The sequence below is a fragment of the Tamandua tetradactyla genome, chromosome 18, assembly GCF_023851605.1.
Source record: "Tamandua tetradactyla isolate mTamTet1 chromosome 18, mTamTet1.pri, whole genome shotgun sequence".
NCBI classification, from domain to species: Eukaryota; Metazoa; Chordata; class Mammalia; order Pilosa; family Myrmecophagidae; genus Tamandua; species Tamandua tetradactyla.
Genome location: NC_135344.1, coordinates 38,308,039 through 38,333,838, shown reverse-complemented (window position 1 = coordinate 38,333,838; position 25,800 = coordinate 38,308,039). Strand labels below are relative to the sequence as shown.

General features: G+C 40.9%; 1 protein-coding gene across 3 annotated transcripts in view; it reads left to right on the top strand.

Annotated features, from left to right (window-relative positions):
• Positions 1–25,800, top strand: part of SETBP1 (SET binding protein 1) — a 365,292-nt gene that overhangs the window by 323,299 nt on the left and 16,193 nt on the right. For all 3 annotated transcript variants that reach the window (XM_077135579.1, XM_077135580.1, XM_077135581.1), the window contains exon 5: positions 11,303–11,473. In XM_077135579.1, the coding sequence (XP_076991694.1) occupies positions 11,303–11,473 (171 nt within the window). The remainder of the gene's footprint in view (positions 1–11,302; positions 11,474–25,800) is intronic.

Here is a 25,800-nt window from a genome sequence, read left to right as displayed (position 1 = left end):
GTCTATCTCCATTGAAATCCTTCATGATTCCCCATTACCCATGGGTTGTCTCCTGCTATGGTTAACCCACCCACCCTCAAAACCTATATTCCATCCACACCAGACATCTTACCCTTCCCCAAACACACAGGCATGTGTCATACCTGCTATAAAACCTGCTGTTCTTTCTTCCTGGAATTTCCTTCATCTCCTTTTCCACCAGTGCTTCCAAACTGTGCAAGACCTGGGTAAAATGTCACTCCTTAGCAGAACCCCAACCCCTGACCTAGCAGGGAAATCATTCACGCCCCTGGGTAGTCTTGGCTCCTCTTTACAACCCCAGTGTCCATCAGAGTAGTGCAATCAGTAATGGGATGTTTCCTCTATCATTTGAAGGGCAGAGCTTTATCTCTGTGTCACTTTTAAGCCTGATGGATAGGCACTATTGATGCCATTACTCATGAGAAAAACAAAGTACAAAGAGGTCAGATAACTTGATCCAGTTCAGATGACCTTTAGCTTGGAGAGCTATGATTTGAACTCAGGAAGGGTGGGCTCAGAGCTCACACTTTTAACCACTTCGAAATGCTGCTTTTCCATAAAAATGATAATCCTGATTACCTTGTTACTTTGTGTATATATATATATAATATATATATAGCATCTATAGTACTGTAAATCCTGATTCCTCTTTCATCCAGGTCAATTATTTACGTTCATATCTGAGTTATGTTTTTAGCTATTGTTCTAGAATACATGCTAGTTATAATCACTCCAGTCAGTCTCTAGCATGGTCCCAGGTACAATGGAAGGTGTGTGGGTGGTCTTTTCACCTCAGGAGAGATTGTTATTTTAATTTAAATGTCTTGTTCTCTGCATCTTACTTGTTCTACTAGATATCTGGCTACCCAAGGCTGGAGTGTTTCTTATACTTTAAGGGGCCCCCAGAGAACCCAGAGTTGTTGTGTTCACGGTAGGCACTGAAACTTTGGCTGAATAAACTCTTGAACAAAGCTGCTTCATTATTGTCAAGCACTAACAATTTATTAGAAGCATGGTATCAAGTTGAATATTTAGGGATTAACAAAACTTTGCTTCCTGGGGCGCCAACTTTCACAGAGCTGGCAGTCAGTTGGGATGGCAGAGATGGAGCAATTATTTAGCTTGCAGCCTCTCTCCCACATTGCCAGCATCTTCTAGACTCCATGCTAAGTCTTTCAAACATTTGAAGTTCCCTTGTCCTTGCTCCTGGCCTACATGTCCTGAACTCATTCCCTGTTTGTTGGTTATTGTGCATTGATGTGGCATGATCTCCTTTAATCCCTATGATAACTTCTGAGATAGGTGTTTTATTAACTTTCTTTAAGAAATAAAGAAACTGAAACTTTGGATGTTAAATATCTTGCCCAAGCAGCAGAACTGGGATTTAAACCAAGAAACTGTCTGACTTCAGGCCATTGGCCTTATCCATTGCTGTACTGCCATATTTCCCAGTTACTGGCTAACACACAATTGAATTCTGATTCTCTCTTATCCAGAATGCTTATCTCCATACCTTTGCTTTACTTTCCTCCATTCAAACCCTACTTTTCTTTTTTACAAAGTCTGAGGTATTTCACAGATATTTTTATTCTGAATTAGATTCTCATACTCATTTCCCTGGATCCAAGTTCCTGAATAATTTGAGGGTGCTTCAGACATGCTTGTTCCCGTATTAAAGCACCCTGCCTCTGGTCTTTGAAACTTCCCCCTTGTCCTTACAAATGAAATCCAGGAATGCATAAACCCCCAGCCTTATTATATATCCCCGTTCAAGACCAGACTGGATTGGTCCCCTGTGAATTTTTGAATCAAATGCAGTAGTCTCTTTGCCAGTTACAGATCTCCCTAATGGCTGTTTCCTTCTATGATCTCAAGCCCCACGAGGGCTCTTCAACTCCATTGCCCTTTTCTGGGCATTTCCCCCCTACTCATCTCTAGATACCAGAAAGACCTCCTAGATCAATTAACCATTAAAATAATTTTCTTTTGTCTTAAATCATATCAGCAGTGTGCTTGGGGGTGAACGTCTTGCTGCACAGTGTGATCACACGTTAGCCATTGGCTCTGCTTGTGAACCACGTAGTGGTGCAAATCAAAACAGCCATCATGAAAACAAAACTTATCTTGGACGACATTGGGGTCTGGCAAGAGTGAAAGTACATTAGAAGACAGTTTTTTTTTAAAATGCATTGCTTCCTATTTCTTGAAGAGAGGCTTGCAGAATCAACCAAGTAGAAAAAAATGTTGAGATGCATTTAACCTCATTAGTTTCAGTAGAACTGACTCTCCAATCCATCAGAGTTAAGCTACATTAGTAAAACCCAACTATTTCCAAATCTCATTTACATAATGGATGAGATGTGAAATGAGCCCAATGTGAGGGGAGCCGCCCGGAGGCACTAAAGTTTATCACAATATGTAACATTCTTTTAGATCATTGCATTAAATTTCCACTAACAAGATAACAAATTAATTGCCTGTATTACTTTACTAGCCCAAAGTCTATGGTTTGAAGACTATCCGCCAAGGAAGGCAGCTGAGTTCCAAGGACTGGGAGTGGGAGTTGGGGGCGACGAGGGGAGGTTTGGGAGGCACTCAAAGTGAAATGATGAATGCTCCCTGGGCATTTCTCCTGCCCCTTTAAGAAATCCCAGGCACCTCTGTAATCTGATGATGGACTTTGGCTTTATTAGTGAGGTAAGCGAGGATGAGTAAATCAACTGTATCAGACAAGCCTCAGGACATCTAGAATTGATCATTCTGCCGAAATAAGCACTTTGTGTTTATTAGCTGAGAGTTCATCACTATCACTTCTCCTCATCCAATTCCTAAGAGATTTCAAAGCCATCATCATGGTATTAGCTCGTCTGACTGAACTACTAGAGATAAAGATTAGGAGATCTATCTAATGATGGGTCTGAGTTTCTGTGATTTTTTTCTCTCTTCTGTTGCAAAGAGTAGAGCTCTCCTAGCACACATTCTGTGTCTATATTTGCGTGCCCACATACAATCACAGTGTGCTTTCATTCAATAGGATGAAATTAAATAATGAGACAAGCAGTTGGCTTGAAGAAAGGACACCCAATAAAGCTATTAAAACAATGGAACTTTCCCATATATAAAGAAATGTCTGTTAACAAGGTAATATATGCTAAACTGATTTCTTTAGCCAGATATACAGATCTAGCACCCAGGGAAATAGTTAGATTCCATAACACATTTATAATTCCAGCATCCACATATCACCAGACATCTGCAGTTATGTCCATGAGAGATGTATACATATTTCACTGATCTTTCACGAACCAGCAAGCATTCATTTATCTATATACATGTTTAGTCTCCTAGCTGCTAAAATAAATACCACACAATGGGTTGGTTTAATAATGGGAATTTATTGGCTCATGGTTTCAGAGTCTAGAAGGCTTGCTTCCTCTTGGGGTTGGTATCTTCTGTCTTTCAGGTTCCTTGGCTTTTCTATCACAAGGCAGTGTACATGACAACATCTCCTTTCTCTTTCAGGTTTTTTTGACTTCCAGTTTTTGGCTGCTTCCTGTGGCCTCTCTTTCCATGTCCAATTTCTGTTGCTTATAAAGACTTCAGTTTGGGCACACCTTAACTAATAATATCTTCAAAAGTCCTATTTGCAAATGGGTTCACACCCAAAGGACCAATCTAAACATGCCTTTTATAGGGAACATGATCCAACCCCAACAATGTATGTATTTATATACACATGTGTATGTATTTATATACACATATACATTCAAGCTCTTGATATCAAGCTTTTTCTGAATGCAGCTTCTAAATGAGCAGTAATCAAAATGCAAATAACATGACCCAGTCATAATCTAGATCTCTCTTGCCATGCAGATGTGCTATGCTACTATGTACTGTAGAGGCAAAACAGAAGACACTACAAAAGATGCTTTTGTTAACTGGCACTCCCTACTAAGCTCTTTACATTAGGAAAAACTTAGGGAAGAACCTTCCAGAGACAATGGTATGATGGCTTATATCACACCTTCCATTTTTTGCTTGATCTATTTCTAAGCTACCCTGTGAATGTAGAAGAGCAGCATGCACCAGGAGGGCAAGAAGATTGGTTCCATAAAGACACAGAATATAAACTCCTGTAGCAGAAAGGCAACATGCTGCCCTGGATGGTCAAGGACATGGCTGGACTCAGAGTCAAGGCCCTGCCACTCTGTCTGTATGGCTCTAAGTGAGGCAAATCACATCTCCTTTCTGGGGCCTCATCATCCAGGAGAAATTGGACTAGAATCCTTTCCAACTCTAACTGTTTTGGTTTTACTTTGCTGCAGCTCCTTTCTATTCAGTAATGGCCTGTAACAAATTCTCTTCCTGATGGCCAAGGTTGTAACAAGAGTGTGTTTGGTGCACTGTATTACACAAAATTGGTTTTAATTGCACGTATGCTTTGCTTCCTCTCTTGTTAATACCTTTTTGAAAAAACCCTTTGTTATAGTTTCCAGAAAACAGATAGTGATCTATGGTCTCTGCATTACTTTTACGATTGTCCAGTAAGTGTGAAAGTATTTCAACATAAAGAGTTAAAAAGAAAAAGCTAGGGCACAGAGTGTTAATAAAGCTCCCCTAAAATCACACAGCTCATAAATATTAACAGATAGTCTTACTCCAGGAAATACACTCTTTACTTCTTCTCTATATACTGAAAGAAAGTTGTAGAATAAAGGGCTTGGGTTAAAGTAATTAAGGCAAATTTCCCAGAAGGTTTGGGCCTAGAAGGATGGGTGTGGGTCCATCCGTACGCCCAACATTTTTTGTGTACCTAATGTCTATCAGGCTATAAGTACTAGGGAACCAAAAGAAAGAGATCCATGGTTCCTGACCTCTAGGATCTTGCAGTTGCCTGGAAGAAATGGTGGAGAGATGAAGAGGTATTACAGAACAAGAGATAGTCCCATAGCAGAAGTATGCCCAGGATGATAAGGCAACATGTGGGAGGGAGGCACTGATCTACCTGAAGAAGAAATGTGGGTTTAATATTTCCAGCTGCCTTTCCAAATGCCCCCCAGTATTTGTTTTTTATAACACATCCAAAGACTGACTGCTTCTGCTTTTGCTCTTGACATTTCCCAGCCTTAACCAGCCCTCCCCCTCCTTTCCAAATGTTGAATTTTGTACTTGGGCCTGACTTCCTGAAGACATGATTGGCCCCATTCTGAAATGGTCCATGCTTTAGGGCCTAACATTGCCTGGCACTTCGAGGTTCTAAATGAATGTTGAATTTATAGCTAGAAGACCCCAAAACCACCCCAGATCCCAACGTGGTCTCATTTTCCTCCTAATTCTTGGAAGGCTCATCTGGCTTTCTGTCTTGTTTGGTTTTTCAGCTTTGTAAGTGTTTCCATCTTATTTCACTTCTACTTCTTAACCATCTCCGTGAAGACAGAGGTTACTTCTTCTGAGTTTTGCTAGTCAGCACTCATGAATTAATTGTTGGGATAGATTCTGGGCTAACTGAATGGTTCTGTGCTTCAGAGTGATCTTGCCTTTGCTCAAATTCATTGCTCAAATTCCTAAAATGAAGTAAAATTCATATGATTGGCCAGGTTGTTCACTGGACACGGGCACCAGGCTTGAGGAGAGACTTGGACTGAAACCCAGTCCACTGTCCCCTCACCAAGCTGTAATTTCCAGGGATGCATGTAGACCCAGGAAGTCACGTCTTTCTCTCATTTGTCCAGTGGTGCCCTCTAGTTACTAGGCTGTGCCCATGAAGCTGTAGCCACCTAAAGAGCATGTCTTACCCAAAGACACCATGATTTGTAGAGATTCTGCCTTTTGATTATTAGAAAAGCATTTTAGAATCTTTTAGTAATCTTAAAAAGAGTAACAGCTACCTTTATGTTGTGCACAGATTATTAGAAAGTGATTCTCATAAAACAGGGACTTTAACTAATTTGGCCAGTACCATATCCCTAGTGTGGTAGATGTTCAATAAATCTTTGCTGGATTGATGAATTAGACAAAAATAAAAATACATTTTTATTGACCTTGACATGGAAAATTATTATTTCCCAAATCCTAAGAATATCTATTACTTGATTCACTTTTCTTCTGTACATATATCATCCTTATTGCCACCTGTGAATTCCATTTGCAAAATCAGTAAAAGAGCAATGGAAATATTTGAATAGACAAATAGACTATTAAGAAAGAAATTATTATCAGGTTTTCAAGAACAGTTTCCTCTTGTGAAAAATATGACTTTTGCTGATGTACCCAAAAGTCCATGTTTTGTGGGGAAGGAGAGAACACCAAGTTGAGTCAAGAGGCCCCATTTATTCTGCACACATCTTATGTAAGCTTTGGCAACTCATTGAGTCCTCTTGGCCTCTATTTCTTTATTTGTGCTTGGGGGTTTTAACATCTGCCTCTAGTTACCCACAGAGATGTCAGAAGGGCCAAATAGCATAATATATATCCAAGCTCTTAGCAAGATTAAAAGCCACTGACCTTCCCATATAGTGTGACTTCCATGCCAAGCCCTACATCGTTCAGTGTGAAAGGAGACAAGGGAGGTAACTGAAGGGACATCCCACCACCCCAGTGTGTCAGCCTCTCCCTTTATGCCAACTGATGCTTTGTCACCAAGAAACAATGCATTTACAAATCTTAGAATTAGAAAATATCCAACAAACCTATATTAATCACATCCTAGCTGCCAGGTATGTTTCCCTCTGCAGTGGGTGCTACAAAATGAACTTTATATGATCCCTTGATGGTGAGTCCATCAGCCCCTTTTCTTCTAAAGAAACTGTATGAGCTGAGGACCCAACCAGGAGTTAAAGTCTTGAGATCTTACAACTTCTTGCCAGCTGCCTGGTTTTTAGATAAGTTGTATGGCCTCTCTGAACCTCCATTTTCTCATCTAGAAAAAGGGAGTAAATAGTAGCCATCCCACAAAGGTTTTTTGCTTTGCTTTGTTTTTTCCCCTGGAGACAAATGAGATACAGTAGATAACTAGCTTCTTAGCCACAAAGCAACATACAAATTACCCTAAGGTGAGGCTGGCTTTTATTAACCAAGGTCACTGAGCTCATTAAAGGGATCCTGGGAAAGTCTGCCACCAGAGATCCTGCTTTTCCTCTGTGACCCCTGTGACCTTGAGCAACCTGGGGAAAAGGTAATTGAGCAGCAACTACTACTTCGGAAGAGACAGAATCAAAATATTGAAGCTATTGACTCACCCTTAAAGCAGTAAACAGTGCTTTGGTCTCTGACCTTTTCGTATCCTGGGGCAGTCAATAACCTGGCCACTAGATGCTGCGCCTGCCACTGATTTTGATTTGGGAGTAGTTTAACCTTGAACTGAGCTCCAAGTAACCAAGGCAACAGGAAGTCGGCTTCTGCATCGAAGGACTAGGAATCCATAAATCAAGTCCCTAATGCAAACACGGTGTGCAGGTAGAGGTTTGAGGGGATAAGTGGTCTATGAGAAATTACCTTTGAAAAAGGAGTGACTGTCCCTTGGTAGGCTGCAGCACAGTTTTGAGGAATTTTTTTTTTTTAATTTATCAATAGAGGTCAACAGGTTAGAGGAGAGTGTTTTCATATATAAGTTCAACTTTTTTTTTTTTAATTATTTCTTCCTGGCTCACTCTTTTAATTATGAACAGATGTTGGATCCACAAAGTTATTAGCATTATTATTTCCTCTTTTGCAAACATACTGATCCCTGAATATGCAAACCTCAGTGCAGTTCATCCTGTGCTGGGGTTTGGGGATCCTCTGAACACCACCACCCAAGGTGCTCTCTGTACAGTCACTTTTTGGATTGAAGACAATGATCCCTTCCCAGATCAAAGCCACCCCTACTTTTTCTTGCCCCAGTAAGCATTGCCATATCTCCATGGGCAAGTCAGTAGCTGACCCTCAATTTCTTTCTGCCGTGTCTGGGGCATCTTTCTGATCACCCTCCAGTCTCAAAATGTTCCTTCCCATGAGGAGGGGGCAGGCAGGCTCATGCTGGGAGGAGCCTTTCCAAACGTCCCTGGCTGCCCTCACCTGCCATTTCTAAGGACTTGGTTTTGACCTATTCCACATCCTCTGGTCACTTGGGTACCTCTCCATGGAGCATCAGCCACCACTTGGAATGAAGGAAAATGAAGGCTTGCAGTGGTCAGCCTGCCCCGTGCTCTCTCTCAAGAAGTCACCCGTTCCATTCTCCTGAGAACCTTGCCTCTCAGACAGATACCTGTTTTTCAAATGCAAGTATCGTTCAATTCACCTTTGTTTAAAGCTCACCTGCTATTCTTGATTATATACATTATTTCTAGGACTGCTTCCATAATCCTCTCAAAATCCCACAATGTCTCAGAAAAATCAGAATATTTTTTTTTCAATTTTTATCAGACCAGTAGTTGGCAACTAACAAAAAGTATTATAATTTAGAAAATCCTAAATTATCCAGGTTTTTGGAGGGAGCTAAATAGTGACAAGCTGAATTATAGTGTTTTAAGTGTCATTTTACTACTTTTGCCATATTCTAACAAACACTTGAGTGGCAGAAGTATGCCCAATAGAGGTGTGATTGGATCAACTTTAGCGAAATGATAAGGACTGAGACTCATTTGGATTATGAATATTTGCATGAAAACGGGTACAACTAAAAATGACTTAAAATCAGTTCGTTCTCAAGTGAGAGTTAAATATCCACCTGCTGCTCCTGTGTATGGCTGTCATTCCATCAGCGCATCATAATTTGAGTGAAGATCTGCCTGCCCAACCTGTGTCCACAGGGACAAAGATGACATATCAGTGAATTTTTCTAAAGATGCTGCTCTCCAGTAGCACTCTGTCAGCCTAGAGTTTCAGGGGTGTGCTCTGGAAAGCAGGCCTGCACCCGCTTAATAGGAATCCTGCTGTGGTGGGTGCAGAGGACTAAAATGGAGAGTTTTCTTCAAACTCTTACCTACTTTTCCCATTTCAGGTTTCTTAGCAGCCAATCATGAAAGCATATCAGTCTTCCCCAAAGCCTGTGCTCTGATAGACATCTAGATTTTCTGCAAGCTGTGTTTATTTCCTCAATGTAAAAAAGTTTAGTTGATGTTTGCAATTTAAAAAAAAAATTAACAATAAAGAAGGTGAGGAAGTAAAAAGTAGAAATTTCCTCCTCCTCACCAATCACCCTTGAGTTGTCCTTCTTCAGAATGCCCGCTGCTAGCTATTTGGATGTGTGTTCTTGCAGATGCTTTCATACACATTTTATATACATTTTATATCTGTATGTCATCTGTCACTGGCATACCTGTGTTGCATTTTTTTTATAAATGTACCTAAACACATTGTGCTACATTTACTGGTTTCTTGATTGCTGTGCCTTGCAACTTGTTTTCTGTCATGGAATTCACTGTTTGGCATTCTCCGCCTTCAAAATGCTGTGAAATATAAAATACACAAAGAAGTACAATTGAATTCCTATTCACAGTATCTCAAGCTGGAGTCTCAGAAATTGGAATGGAGGGTAGGAGGAAGGTACCAGAAGGTAAATTAGAAGGTCAGCATGATTTTCTCTTTAGGTGGTTGCTCGTTACCTTTCCAGGTGTGGTACCAAGACTTCCATGTCCTCTCAGCAGACAGGAGGCGTGGACAGGTTTTAGAGAACTGCCATGTGATCTGATAAGTTCCCTGGGCTTAACATCTGGCTGTTTGTAAACTTCCAGCTCTGATGTTAAGAGCTTGTGTGAGCAAAGCCAGTTCTCGCCAGACCACTCAGAAATGCAGGCTCCTCATCTGTAATGTCAAGAAAATAGTAATCTGTATACTACATGCTGCACAGGATTGGTCAGGCAGCCAAAACGAATGTGGTGGTGAGAGAACATCTGGAAGGGGACGTTACCACTCATGTTGGTTGGAATAAAAAAACAGTTTGGAATTATGGCAGTAAAGCCGCAATTTGTCATTACCGCCGTTGTGCTTCGTTATCGTACACCCGCAAAGGCGTGTTGCCCATAGAGGAAGAGCCCGCAATAGAGAACCCTTCAGAGGGACTCAGACAGCCTCTGCCTCCCAACAGATGCTTGGATTAGATGGAGGATCACTTCTTGAGGCTGAGCATATAGAAGGTGCCCAGATAACCTTGGTCACATCAAGTGAAGGGAAGAGAACAATTCGACCTGAAGAAGCAGCGGGTTTTCATTGTGAGAATAGTAACAACTAGAATAAGGATACCAGTGACCACGTGCATAGCGTGGCCTGCATGCCAGCTATTCTTCTAGGCATGTCACGTTTACTGACTCACTGAATGCTCACAGAAACCACAATGAGTGTACAGTCACCACTTCGTGTTTAGAATTAAGAAGAAAACTGAAAGCTTGGGGAGGTTAAGTAACTTACTCATAATCACACAGCTGGAAAGTGGCAGAGACCGGACGCAAGCCCAGGAAACAAGGTTCCAGGGTAGCTCTAAAGATTAGGTAGTAAATTTCCAGGCCCTTGCAGAGGCTCCTCACAAGAGTTTACACAGGCTTTCCGTATTACAAAGATATGACTTATGGTGCTTATGATGACCAGAACTCCAAAGACCCCCAAATCGGCACTCATGTGGCCTAGCAGCTGTCATTACATACTGGTCCCCAAAAGGTACATCCCATCTCCAGCAGGCCAGTCACCCACCTGGATCATGTCCATTTCCTATCAATGACTTAGCTTATCCTCTTCTCACCACTGACAATTCCTTTTCCTTCATCCTCACTACTGTCAAAGCCAGAGCTCTGCAAAACCATCCCTCACTTCTTCCTGCACTAATCTCTACATCCTTAGAATTCCCCAAACACCTGAAATGAACAGCACATCCTGTTGCTCAATTCTTCCTTCTCATTTAATTCTGTCTCCCCAGCTGAGTGAGATGAGAAGCCTCATAGCAAGGGAGCCACTGTGAGGGGCCACTCCTCCTCCACCCTGCACACCCTTCAGGGTGCATACATTGCAATCTCTGCAAGATGGACTGATTGATCTTCTGAAGGCAAAGTTTGCTGATGGATTATGCTGATTCCTTAGGCCTGCCTCCAGGCAGCCAACCAGGAATGCTGTCTCTCTTAACCTCAACTACAAAACCCAAAGTAGTCATGCTGCTATTTTTTCTTCTTTAAATGTTCTAAAATTTCATTTTTGTTACACCAAAAGTGAGTTACATTATTTGACTGACTCCTCAGATCACAGCACATTTTATATTGTGTATCTGCCTGTTCCTTTAAAGTAACTTGGAGGCTTTGGGGTTGTTGTTTTCTAGGGATGCCAAGCCCCCACTTAAAAGTGGACCAGACTGTGGTACACAGTAAGAACGAGCCATCAGCATCCACCATGATGACCAGAAAGAAGCCAGCTACAGTTGACAGTGTTGCAATTCCATCAACCCCAGTGTTATCTCTCCTTGCGGCATCGGCAGCGACGTCGGACGCAGGTGAGCCCTTTCCCATGCTTCAGGTTCACTCCAGTAATGGGGCATGCAGAAGGCCCACTGGGAATGTTTTGTTGCCTAAAGGTAAAAATTTATCTGTTTAGCCAACCGCTCATAGACATTGAGCATGTGAGCTATTTCAATACTGGGTTTTCCAAGGTGAAAGGTGGTCTGAGACAGGGAAGAAAACACTTGGGAACCTGGATACAGGATTCTTTAAAAAACCTTTCCAGTATATCCTCATACTAGTCCAATGATTAACAAGTAAATAATAGCAGTTTTACTTATTGTCTACCAAGCCTTACCAATTACTAATCTGTGCATGAAAGACCTTATATATGTTATCACATATAACTCTTAAAAATAAAAATAAAACCTCTCTGAAATTAATAATTGTCTCCTCATTTTAAGAAGAGGAAGCTAAGAGTTAAGAAACTTGCCCTAAAGATCCTGTGGACCATCAGGATTCCAGCCCAGGTCCAAAGCCCATCTTCTCAACCACCACTTTTCAGTAGCGCCCTTGCTGACTGGGGATGGGAGACAATAACCACCGAGTTGCCCTGAGACCTTGATTCATTCTGCTCCACAGTTTCACGAGAGCCTCAGTAGACATTGCATTCTTTGCTGGCAATCAATATAATATAAACTCCTTCATCACACTTCCCAGGATCTCTGCCATTTGGCACCTTCCACCTCTGTCCTCCTCTTTCCCCACCCTGTCCCCCAGCAGCCCCTCCACCACCCTCCTTTTCCAGGTTCATCTTTGCCATCAAGAGGGCAGGTCTTGGACTTGGCTTAATGCTGATCCTTGATGCTAGCCGTGTCCAATTCCTATTCCCATCTAACAGCAACTCAAGGCCTGGCCAAGCTCCTCTCAGGACTCATGTATTCTCCAGTGTCTCTACCCCATGAAAACCACCTGCTCATAGTCTACATTAAGAATTATCTTCTATTTAACTTCTCTCCCATAACAAAATTGTATGTAACTCAAAGGCTGAATCCATGATTTAGTCTCATGTTATCTGCAAGGCATACAGAATGGTAGCACATTCCATAAACATTTGTTGACTTGACACATCAGGAAATGTTAAGCATATTGTGGTGTTTAGAAGTACTTGTTGTGATTGGAACCCCAAAAAGAGACTTGTTCTAGATACTCAGTCCAAACTCATCTTCTCATTCAGCAGATTGCTTTGAGCAGGGAATTCACCTTGTCTACGTACCTACCTCTTTCGTGGAAATCACTGGTAATTAGAAAATGAGCCCTATTGAAACAACCGAAAGAAATATTTGGAAGAACACTTCACAAATTACATTCGCTAAAATATTAATAGGTGTTTTGTGGAGAAAAAATGTTTCTGTAGGTAAGTGTAGGGAATGCTATGTTATACCTGCTTCCTACCTGCAGGGCTTTTCAGGGCCTTTTCTTGACCAGGAGGAGGCAGCGCAGAATGTCGCAATCTTATCTGACCACAACACCCATTTTTCTGGGAGAATCTCTTAACAAGTCTTGGAAAAATTGTTCTCCCCAGCAGTCTGAGAAATCCTGCTCTGAATGAATGGGATCATCTCTCAAATTTGATAATGAACCTTCACGACTTCCATGTACTATGTGCAAACTGAAAAGATTTTAGTGGAAGTGCCAAGGAAATCATACCTGTGATGAGTATAATAGGAGGTCAGAGGAGGAGCAGTTACAGAGAAAGGCTGAAGAAGATTCCCATGAGACTTGATGGATGGGAGGGCATTCCAGGCAGAGGGCAGAGTCCCGGAAGGGAGAACATGTGCCGTTTCTAAAACTCAGAGAAGACCTCATTTGGCTGCAGTGAAAGGTTCAGGCCATGGTCTGCACTATCAGACCTTGTCAGTTTGCATTGTCCATCTCCCTTTCTGTATTTGGAAATTAGCCTCTATGTTTCTGCCTTTGCTTGCCAAGTGCAGATATTTTCAAAAAGCAAAAGATAGGTGGTCCCCGATTTTCCTTCCTTGCCCTCTTTTCATTTAGTGAGAGAAAATGTATTCTTGGGATCACATGCTTATATGGGTTTCCCTTCTCTACTCTTACTCAGTAAATAATTTGTAAATATGCCAAATGAGCAGTAGAAACAGGCAGGTATTAAACTTTTCAACCTGCCTTTCTGGTAATCAGTGCCGAGCCAAAACTCTCGTGTTTCAGGATGCAGGAATGGGCTGTTTATTTTTTGTCAGTGTTAAAAATGAGACTCTCCTGAGAATTTCACAGACTTGGCCCATTTCCGGGTTTCAGGCTGCTAAGCAGAGCTTCGTGGGGCAAACAGGCAGAGATCTACCCCAGGTGCTGGAAGCAGGCCTTCCTGAGATTCCACTCCCCAAAGATAAATGGTTTCCCACAAACCTGAGAGAGTTAGGAACTTGCAGACTGGGCTGGCATCCAAGTCCCTTGTTTCACATGTGAAGAAACTGACGCACCCGAGATTAAATCATTTGCTTGAGGTCATACCATTGAGTTGGGATCCAAATTTCCTGATTTATGACCTGATTTCCAGGTGGAATCCCAGTTCTATCATAAGCCCAGCATTAACAAAGGCAGATTTCATTCTCTCCCCTTAACCATGGAGTTCTACGTAAGTGTGTGAAACTCATAGTTTGATGGGGTGAATAACTTCACCCAAAGTTGAGTGCATAGTAGGCAATTTAATAGTTTTGGGGTTTTACTTCATTTAATGGGTGCTTGTACAGTTGTCATATATATTTCCAGTGAGACAACTCACTTGTCTTTTGTTTTCTTTCGAATCCCTTTCTGCATCTTTCATTATGAGTGTGGTAATTTATAATTATTTTTGGATGGATACAGTAGTCAACTTGTTTCTAATAGCTCCTCATTTCTACAGAATGGTTTCAGAGGCAAAGACAACTGCAGGGGGAAAAAGAAAGAAAAGCAAAGTAAAACTAAGTGTCTCATAAAGCAAAATTAGTTCAATAAATCACGTACAGAGATAAAAAGAAACTTAACTAATCTGGTAAGAATTTCCATTCATTTAAAAAGAGTGGATGCTAAAGTGCCTAGAACAGTTACTGTCACATCATACAGTAGGCGCTCAGTGACTCATCACAGAATGCAGTGAATGATTGAAAGGCATTAGCTGTGTGCTTTCACAGCACCAAACGTGGTGGGAGGCATCTGAGAAAAACATATTCATCTCAGAACCATTTAACAATCAAATAGAAAACATTTGACAGACATGGGGGCTTTTGGTAAATACTTGCCTGATAGTTAACTATTAGTCTATAGTCTTAACAATACTTTTGGAAACAAATGATCTTCGGTAAAAATTTTTAAAATGAACGTCTCCTACCTTATTTAATGAATATTATGAAGTGGGAGACATGAATGTAGGTCACATGTGTGTGTGTGAGAGAGAGAGTGCATTTACTTATGTGAACAAGGGGCCCCTGATTTTTTTCGAGATGATGTTTTAGCTTCCCGGAGCCTTAGAGGGATGCTGATTATGAAGGTATTGATTTGTGGGAAGGGGCAGGAGAGGAGGGAGCTGTGAGAGAGGGTGGCTGGACTGTGAACATGTCAGCTTGTGAGCCACTGAAAAGAGACGGCAGTGGCTGCCACTCGTGCTCAAACCAGTCAGCCTGCGTGATCAAACTGCTCAATAGTTATCGATCGGCTGTGGTCCCCTGGTACAGCAAAGGAGGTCTTATTAAGGGGAGCACCGCATCATTATTGTGAGTAATTAAGGCTAATGCAGTAAAATCTTCAATAAAGTTTGTTCAAAGTGATGCATAATTTGAAACAACTTCTATTACAAAAGCCCAATAATGATTTAATAACCATATTAGATAATCCATAGTTGAATATGTCAGGCTAATTGTTCTCTTGTCTATATCATCTCCTAACTTCTCAGGGAGGTCATGCAATGTGGAGAAATTCATGATTTCACTAATGAAATGTGTTTTTTATCCCCCATTGTATTGAAGTTGAGACTATGTTAACAAGCAGATTCCAAATTCTGTTAAGGATTCAGTAGAACATCAAGAAGACAGAATCTCTATGAATCTGCACCTGACAGTATAAACTAAGAATGATAAAAAAGAAGACTTATACTTCTTATAAACATAAGTAACTCTCTCCCTTCTTTACACAAACCCACATGCACACACACTGGTATTCACTCATCTTAAATCCAAGGACAAAAAGAAAAACATGTGTCAGAGATGCTATCACCAAATCTCAACTACTCGCGTTGTAGCCCAGGTAGAGGTAACAGACAGAAGCAGTGTGAGCATAGCTTTCATTTTGTATCTGTTCCATGGTAAAGCTAATCCATTATTTTCTCAAATTACATGATCTGTCTTGTTTAAAACTACCAGAGCCTATAAGTGAAAATATTTAAATTTCACAAATCTATTAAATTTTTAGACATTTGACTTCTCATGGCAGGAACTGATAAAAGGTAAATTCTTTAGCTATTAGCCAAACTTCCAGCCCAATCAAAACCAACTGATACCAGAAATCAAGATGTAAAACCTGAAGCTTGAAAGTTTAATTAACTTCACCAATAAAAGTATGAATTCTTAATTCAAGTGGAATCAGAATGAAATCCAAAATACTAGTAGCTGGAACGAAATAATCGAGAAAATTGCTTCTAGCTCAAATTCTTGATGTCTGGGTTTTCTCTTAGCCAATTGCCTTCTATGGGGAGAGCCCCAAAAGAATGGAATAAAATCTCAGTGCCAAAAGCAACCAACAGGAATTTAAGAATTATAAAATTGTTTATTTTACTTGCTTTTTATCCTGTGTGGAATCATGACCTGATACTCCTAAGAAAAAAAAAAAAAAAAAAAACAGCCATTCAGCCAAAAGTCTTGTCTGGAGAAAGAACCAAAATAGAGCAAATGTGCAAGTAAATAAGACTGAGAACATCCAAGGGCAATACGTGTACAAATTGAAGAAATCTTCAAATTGTAAAATAAATTCCTACAAGCCCAGACTAATAATTTAAAATATATGGTAGAAAACCTGCAAAAAAGGTCCATGAAAAAATAAAGCTTTATTTTAAAAACAAACCATTCAAGGTGTGTGAAAAGTACTTCTGCACTTATCGAAGCAGCACAAAATGATTCTGAGTTTGCCAAAAGGGCTCTGCTGAGCATCATAGGCTCGTAAAAAGCCCCTGTCCCCCAGCTCTGGGCCACCAAGACATCCAGCAGGGTTGGGAGCCAGTGTGATGCCCTGAAGACCCCATCACAATGAAGGCGTTCTGAAAAAAATCTCCAAAAAATAGTATTTTTGCCTCCAAAGGGAGAAATAAGCTCCTTTCTGATTTACTCTGGACAGCGCATATTACCACCTGAACTTCTTCTGGCTGAGACTATGAACATCCCAGAGAAGCACCAGTTTCTCCAGAATCTGGCCCCTGCCTTCTGCTGCAGCTGCATCTCCTTGGAAATTTCAAATAGCATCAAATTCCACTGGGACTCGTCACTGTCAGAGTATAATGTTCAAAAAGTTGAAAGCTCATGTCAAAGACTCATTAATGAGGAAATCAGCACTGCAATAAAACTGGCTCAAAGGAGAATTAGAGGAACAGGGCACATTACAAGAACATAGTATTGGAGATAGTGTGTTGGGTTAAGATGGCTCAGTTAATGTCCTAACGAACAATAAAACTATAATCTCTGAGCTTTTCCACTGGACAGAAACCATCTGGATGTTTACTGGGCAAAAAATCTACAAGTTAGGAGGGAACTTGGCAGAGTCTGGGCCTTTAATCAGTCGTAGATAACAAACCCAATAAGAGTGCACTCCCCTAGAAAATTAATAACCTTGAGCAGGCCTGTAAAACGATGCTGCAGTAGGACACTCAGAGACCAGGCAGCCTTCCCTTCACCTTGTTTCCAAGTTTTGGATTATTTTTCCAGACACCACATAAAGGCCGTGCAATGTGCGGGACATTGCATGTGTTCTTGTTTCAGTTGCCTGCATTCAAATCTCAGTGCTGTACTGACCAACTTGATGGTCTTGGACCTCAGTGTCCTCATCTGTAAAAAGTGTGGAGAGGGCGGTGCAATGGTGGCTCAGTGGCAGAGTTCTTGCCTGCCATGCCAGAGACCCAGGTTCAATTCCCAGAGCCTGCCCATGCAAAAGAAAAAGTGTAGAGAACTGTGGAGAGGAATATATGAGACAATTCCTGGGAAACCCTTAGTAGAGTGTCTGGTACATAATAAGCAGTCAGCAAATGGCTGTTATTGTGGCTGCTGCTATTGTTAATTGTTGTTATTTTTATCTGATTTCTCCAATGTAATATCCTTCTTTCACTCGCCCATCCTTCATAACACTGGGCTGGCTAAATTCATGATTATTCTTCAAGACTCAGCATAAATGTCTCCAAGTTAAGACACCTTCCCTGATAGCTACTTTGACAGCCCTCTCTAGGCTGAGTTGGCTGTTGTTTCCCCTTGCCTCCGTGGTCCCCTCCAAACTCACCTGTTCCTTGTCCTTTTATTTGGTTCAATGCCTGTGCTCATGCCTCTACCGCACCCTGAACTGTCCACTCCTTTCCGGTCTGATCTTACTAAACTTTAGGTCCCCAGAATCGACCCATGAGGTGGGTAAACAATAGGTAATCATTAAATATTGGTCAAAATGCATTCAGCAACAAATGTTTCCTACACGGAACTATCCAGTATATTAAGCCCATGCAGCAGCAGTTTATTCATTATAGTTGAAAGACGATGATTACCTTTCCGTATCAGTACCAGAACAGCAAATTAAGGATATTCACCAGAGGGAGCAACTTGGGAAGCCTCCAGCCTCTTTTGTTCAGCAATGGCAGCCCTAGGCCAGGGCTAATGCACCATGAAATCTTTGAGGGAAGATTACTCTTTGGTTAAAGAGTCCCCCTATGTAATGTTGTATGTGGAGGATGTGAATATGCACATATGCAGAGAATATACACATGTACACTTAAGTTTCTTCCTTTTCTCAGGACTTCTATGGGATCCACATGATGACCCACTCAATGAACTTTAGAGATTGCTTTGGACTACACTGTTTTCATCATTTCACATGTGATAGTCTTGCATTGTGGCCAGAGTATTGGTTTCCCTGGGGCATTGACCATTTCCTATCTAGGTTTTGTCTCACTCAATGAGTATCCCATGAATTCCGAGAATCTGGTTATGTAGGCGGCAAACAAAAAGAAACAAAAGCCAGGAGTGCTGCTGTCGAGCAGCTTATCACATTTGGGTATCGAGAGTCTTGGACAGTGCTGGGTACAGAATAGATTCTCAGTAAACATGCCTGGACCCAATTTACCTAATTTTTTTTTCTCCTCTGAGCTGAGGCTTTAGGAAAGGCAGAAGGTTTAAGGACAGGCTTGAAAGTGCTATATCTGTGAGAAGTTTAACTCAATTTATCTTTTCTGGATGCTTCGTACAGATTACACTCCCGACCACCTTGTGCCACAGTCAGACCCTCTTAAAAATAGAGTAATGATAATAATACATTTTATCTTCTTCCCAGTGGTAATATCATTCACACCTCCATGGAAGCCTGGTGGGAGGTTTGGCTGGGAGGCATCAGACACAGAGGGAGTCAGGTGCGATTATTGTAATGAGGACTCTTCACTCAAGCAAAAATGCGAAAAGAAAATCTTCCATACGTGAAGCGATTTCTATTAAGATACTCATTTTATATCAAATATTCAAGCTTCTCTTTATAAATGGGAGAGATTGAAAAGATGCTTCCAGGGGCAGATTTTATGCAGCAAAGAACGAAAGCGCACAAATATTTTATGATCAGTTTTGAGATGAAAGTTCTGTGCCTGCCTTGTTCCCTGGCTCTCTCCATTTCCAGAAGTCTAATTAGATTGTTGGTTTAATGATGGTGAGATAATTTAGTGGCAACTGAAAGCAACTGTGTTAATGAGAAAGGGGTACAGTGCTTCGGGTTCCCTGTAATTAATGGAGTTTTTGAAAAACTTCTTGGTTCCAGTGAAGTTGGCCTACTGAGCCCAGCTGTTAAGAAGGGGGGAGAAGTCTTTCCTGCTTATTGCTGCGGAAATGGCCTCAGGCAATGTTGAAGGACTGTGTAATGTCTGTCATTAAGAATGATCTTTAGTGGTCCAAGCAGGCTATAGACCGGGGGAGATGGGGGGAGAGGGGGGAGAGAGAGAGGAGGCCATGAAGGGAGGAGAATAGAGTGAGTTTTGTGAGACAGGTGTGACAAAGACAGAGAAAGGGAGGGAGAGAATGCCACTGGAATAATCCCAGGGCATTTTCCCAGGGGGGTCTCCTTCTGCTGTTTAAACTGGAATGGACTAGACAAAATTGGAAAAGACTAGAAGGGACCTCTGCCAACACCTTCGTTGTATAGATGAGGAAATTGAGTCCAGTGAGGTGAACTAAATTTCAAATATGACATGAAGCCTGGATTCTTCCTGCCCACCACATGGAGGTAGAGTCAAACCTGGATTTGTAATTCAAGGACCAGGGTTATTGTACAGTCTGCAGTACTTGTTCACTGAGGGTACTGAGACTTCTCAGTCTCAGTTTCCTCATCACTAAAATGAGAAAAAAAAATCTTCCTTTTAGACAATGGTGAGAAAGAATTGAAATCATAGGTGAAAGCGCCAGTCACTTATTCAGAACAATAAATATTTTATAACCACTTTCATGTCAAAATTGAAGTGATGTCATGTTATGACTTCATCATGTTAAGTTTTAATTTAGTCATGTTACGACTCAGGTCATAACATCCCTAAACTATTTTCAGGAGTTTTGTCTTCACTCTCCTTTCCAAATACCCTTATCTCAGGGGACAGCTCAAGCTCCTCACTACTTGAGCATATTAACTGCCATATGTAGTTCATCTGCTCCAGCTTCTTTAAGTCTTCACTACAAATTTTCAAATCTTTTTTGAGTATGTGCCACACTGTACTTAATACTATACGTGATACGTACAAGTATAAAATTATCCCCTCCACTAGGGGAACTTCTAGACTACTTGGAAAGGCTTGACTCCAAAACATGAGATGACCAAATAATATTAAAGAATAAATATTTGAGATACTAGCAGAGGCATCATGGTACAATCGACTTGTCATTCATTTCCAACTGAACAGAACTAACAGAGTTCTAAGGGCGGCACTGTGACCTGGGAAGAGAGGAGTTCAGATGGACTTCTAAGAGTGGATCATATTAGATAAGTAGTCAGAAGCAGGAAGGACAGGCATACCACATTCCTGAGATAGAGATAAATGTGGAAATAATGGCAAAATAGGCTGGAAGAGAAGTTCTGGGTCAGAGCCTAGAGCATGGTAACCATTCTTTGGGGAAAATGGCAACCATAAGCTCTCTTTGCCTGCAGTTGTGTTTTGGTTGACCAACAGAGAACTATACTTTTTTTTTTTAATTAGCAGCATTAAACATCAGAAGATTTACATAAGTTTAAATCAAGATTTCTGGCTTTTTGAATTTCAGACTGTCTGGCAGCTTTGTGCACAGATTCCTACCCAGTAATAGCTGGTTGGAAGGGGCTAATACTTGCCCTTTTAGATGGGACATATTCCTTGTAGTTCCTCATTGGTCAGATGTTGGTTGTCTGTCTGTCTAGAGGGAGCCATCAAAGATGTTTGAGGTGGCAAAATCAAAGGATCAAAACAACATGTAGGAATACTTAATCTAGCAAAAATAACATGTGTAATCTGTTGTCAATTCTTTTGTTATTTAAGGAGTTTGGGGGCTGGAAGAGGTCTTTGAAATTTTGAAATTGAAAGAAATTTAGCATTCTGATGCAGACAATTTTACAGGGAAAACCAAGTTTCCTTATTCCTTATCTAACTCACTGTCTTCCTTGCTCTCCTAAGTCAAAATAATATGAAACTGGCTTTGAATTTGCTCCAATTCTTGAGTCCACCACTTCTGAGATGTGTGATATTATTTAACCTCTGAAGTCTCAGCTTGCATCTTTGTACAATAGAGACACTAATGTCCTCATGAAGTTGCCATCACAATTAAATGAGGAGATGTGGGGTTCTATCACCTGCCTTTCAGGCTCTCCAAAAATGCTCATTTCTTCCCCTTTCCCCTCATTGCATACAGGGGCAAAAACAATGAAATCCATTTACCCTGTATTGTCTATGGCATGATGCAAAGAGTAGATGTTACAAAAATAATTGTTGAAAAAAATGAATGATCAAAAACCACCTTTACCTCCACCAACAGGGAGTAAAAGCCTTTTTTCACCCACACCGTCACCATCAGGCTTAAAGTATAACACCTGTGCTTGTAACATACTTTGGCACTAACTCTGCTGATTTGTTTTATGAGGTCTGCTTTTGAAAGGGACATAAGGAAAGAGCTCAACTGCCTCCCACCTCTCAGGGTTTCTCATCTGATGAAGAATCTTCTTCCCCACTTCCTAGATGGATTAGAAACATATGGTTTTTACACCAAACATCCCAAGGTATTTTTGTGTATTTCCTTAATGCCGCCTGAGACTGAGGAGACCAGATAGTCTCCATAAGGCATCAGGAAATATGAGTTTGTGTTACTCACAGACAGTTTCAAACGACAGAGAGACGATACAGGTGGAGGGAATTTCAACTATTCAACGATCCCAGCAGCATCTGTGCACATCCCGTGTGGCCTGGATCCAGGGCTTGCCCCCTGAAGATGGCAGAGCTCAGAACAAAGGAGAATTAGCCTAATACCGCCAATAAGTTCAGCAGGGAATCCAAACTGCTCTCCCAAGTGGCGTTCCTGGGCTGCTGGGTACAGTTTAGACTGTCAAAAACACTCCTCCAAGGAATATCCTGGCTCTCCAACACTTGATGATATTTTGATAGGACTTTCCATATTTTGAAATCCAGTTTTGTTGGTGGCTAAATAACCACAGTCCTGACTTTTGTCTTGTGCAAGTCGCTAAAGTTAAATGATCTGGCTTTATGTATGGAAAGTTCATTTTGCTGGGTAGTTAATGGGAAGCAGACTTCGGGAAGCTGATGATCCAGGCTCTTATTTATATGAGAGCATATGTCTGTGTTTTGTTTATGACTCACTCTCTTACTCCACGCCTTGTAACTTGGGTTTGTTTATACTAACTTTTCCTAGAATCCAAGCCACATGGTATACGAGCCAATAATTTATGGTCTCTAAAAGGGAAAGATGATGATGAATGAGCCTTTTCCTTTTAAATTGTCAAATCTTAAATTGAAGGAAGGAGTATTTGCTGCTTTGAGTCTGTCCAAGCTTCTATTTGAAAAAAAAAAAAAGATGTTAAAGCAATAGCATGTTTACAAAAAAAAAGCACTACTAGTAGTGTGCTCAGAACTTGACTATCTATCATATTTGCCAGGAGAGCATTCAGCTTCCCCACAGCCCCCTTCCCCTCAACAAACCATTATACTTTGATACAAATGTTTGGCACTGAAAAGACCAGTCTCTCTCTCTGAGTTTTTGGTGTTAGAAAATTAATATATGTGTTCCCTTCTCAGGGGACCCGTGGTTTCAATCTGTGACTGTAACTGTGGATGATGATTCTCTTAGTGGCTCCTAATAAGTTCCAAACTAGTTTTGTCTATGGCTCATCGAAAAATCCACTTCTCCTCCAGAGTCATGTAGTTATCAGTCTATACAGCACAGCCCTTCAGTCAGAGCATAGAGACTCCAAATGGTCATGGGTGCTCTGAGGAGAGGAGGGGACAGCTGAAAATGTGAGGCTGTAATTTAATTTACAGTGATTTGAATCTCCTTCAATCAATTTTTCATGTCTCACACGCAGACTTTATAAAATAGATGGTGAGTGTTGGTTTAGGTCAAGTCACATAGATTGATTTCAGTTCCAAGTCAGTCACGTGAGAACGCTGGTCACCTGTGCGCTGGTAGGTAGGGGGGAGGCGGGGGGGGGGGGGGGGGGGGGGGGGAATGGGAAGGAAACACAGAATTCAGTGCTTACCTCAGCGACTGGCACATAGTGGGGCTCAATCAATATTTGTTCCCAGAATGAATGAGAATGACTAAGACATGGTCCTTCTCCCTTAGGAAGACACAATTTAAGATGGAAAATAAATATAAATTAATCCTATAACCCTAATACAGGGCAGACTGTGTGAAGTGCTATCAGAGAGATACAAGCAGCAGAGAGGAGGACAGAAAGATGAATGTTGAAATGAGAGTCCCCAGGTGACTTAGCAGAAGAGGAGTTAATTGGTGTTTTAGACATGGGTAGGATGTCATAAATGTAAAGTATAAATTTAAAGTTTTTAAAACTGAATGTCAGTGCAAATTTGGAAGCACCAGAACCACACCTTGTATTTTTTTTGCTTTGGGTTTTTTGCTTTGGGTCCTCTGCCTCTCGCCCCCACCTCACTAAGGCGAGAGAACTGCCGCTGGATAAAAGAATGGGAGACTGTGTTTCCCCAATCCATCAGATGCATATCCTCCCTGACACTTCCAGATAGAATCGAGCTGAGCACACACCTGTAGGCTATGCAGATTGTTTCCATGGTACATCCACCATCTAGTAACCAGCACACACAAAAATATGTGAAAGTCTGAAGCTGTGCGTATAAGCTGTTTATTGTTTCTATAAAGGATACAGGGATATTTTGTTGTACAAATTGACATTTTTGCCCTAAAATGACTTCCATAAAGAGAGAAACAATAGCATGCATTTGAGTCACTTGACTCATGCCCAGAAAGAATTAAAGAGATAATCATTAACTTTGAGAACATTCAACCCCTTTGAAAGTCAGTAAAAGTCTAGACATTCTCTGAGAAAAAAAAATTAAGATTCAAAAATTTCACAACAGACTAAAACACTGGCCTGAAAACAATAAAATTAAATTCTATTTAATTTGCAGAATTAAATAGCCTTACATTTGGGCTCAGAAAAATCAATTGCGCATAGCAATGGCCAGGTTTGGTGGCAGTTTTCATGAAAACAAGGTCTGGTGGCAGACTATGTGAAAGTGTTTAAGGGAGTTATTTGAGCCTCCGTTTAAGATAAATCGACAGTGTGATGTTGCTACTAAAAAAAAAAAAATGCTGTCTTTAAAATGCAACTTACATTAATAGAAATGTAGCACCTCAGTCAGAAACTAAGCCAAATTTTCAGCAGTGATCATTTGATTCTTGGAAAAACAGTTCCATTCTGGACACCACATTTTAGGCTGAACTTTTGCAGATGATGAAATCTCCAGAGAAGGGTGGTCAGAATGGAATACGGCCTAGAATTTCATTAAAATGAAACTCAGATGAAGGCTATTTTACCTGGAGAAGATTTGGAGGTACATGATTGTATTCCCAGAATCATATTTATTCAGAAGTGAGGGTCCTTCTAGGAAGCTATTTCTGGAGCTTCCTTCCATATGGATCCTGTGGAGGACTAAGGCTCCAACAGAGACATACAAATTCACCTTGGGTGTGTTAGCCTCTTATTTGCTGACCTGTCTCCTCCTAGATAAACCTCCTCAAGCTTTCTCTGATCTAAATTTGCCCCTATCTCATCCTTATTTAAAGAAAAGATAAATGAGTTATTGCTACTAATTAAACCTAGCAAATGTACCTGCAATTGCTTGGACTTTTAATTGTGGCAGTAATGCCTTTATCTCTTAATCTAAGGAATCTGGGGACACAGAAGTAAGGGTTGAAAATTTGAGACCAGAGCCCCATTTTCCTAAAGGCCAGGTCAACATGTTTTCTGTCTGATTATGGACCACAAGCCTTAGTAATAAACAAATGCATTATAATTAAGACTAGGAAGAAAAACCATGGATACCTATATTTGCTATAATTCTAGAAGTTGTAGTATGGTCAACAAGGATTTATTTCATTCGAGTCTAGCTATTAAAAATTTGGAAAGTTTGCTAAGATCATTTTTGTTACATTATTCTTTGTTCTTTCCTTTATTTCTTTTTTTCTTCCCCAAAAAATTTAAAAGAGAGGGAGAAAGAAAATCTCTCATAATCAAGTATAATCATACATCTACAACACTTGAAGTGTTCTATAAGGAATGGTACCTATGATTAGGATAAAGCTATACCATGTTGCAGAGGGAAGGAAACAAAAATAAAGAAGCCTTTGAGGGTGCTCAGCCACCCCCACTGGGGGGCCACCTGGCATTCCACATTGTGGAACTCAACAGATGTGGCATCTTTTTGGTGTGAACTACATTTCTCTGCAGTCTCCCGTATTGTCTAGTCAGTTTGCAGGGCCTGAGCTCCAGACAATGTTCAAAAGCCAAAGTTGATGGAAGGGTAGGGCTAAATGGCCCTATATTCCTCAGTTTGCCCATGTGCCATTCCTGCTTCATTCCTCACCTAAGGCCTAGGATA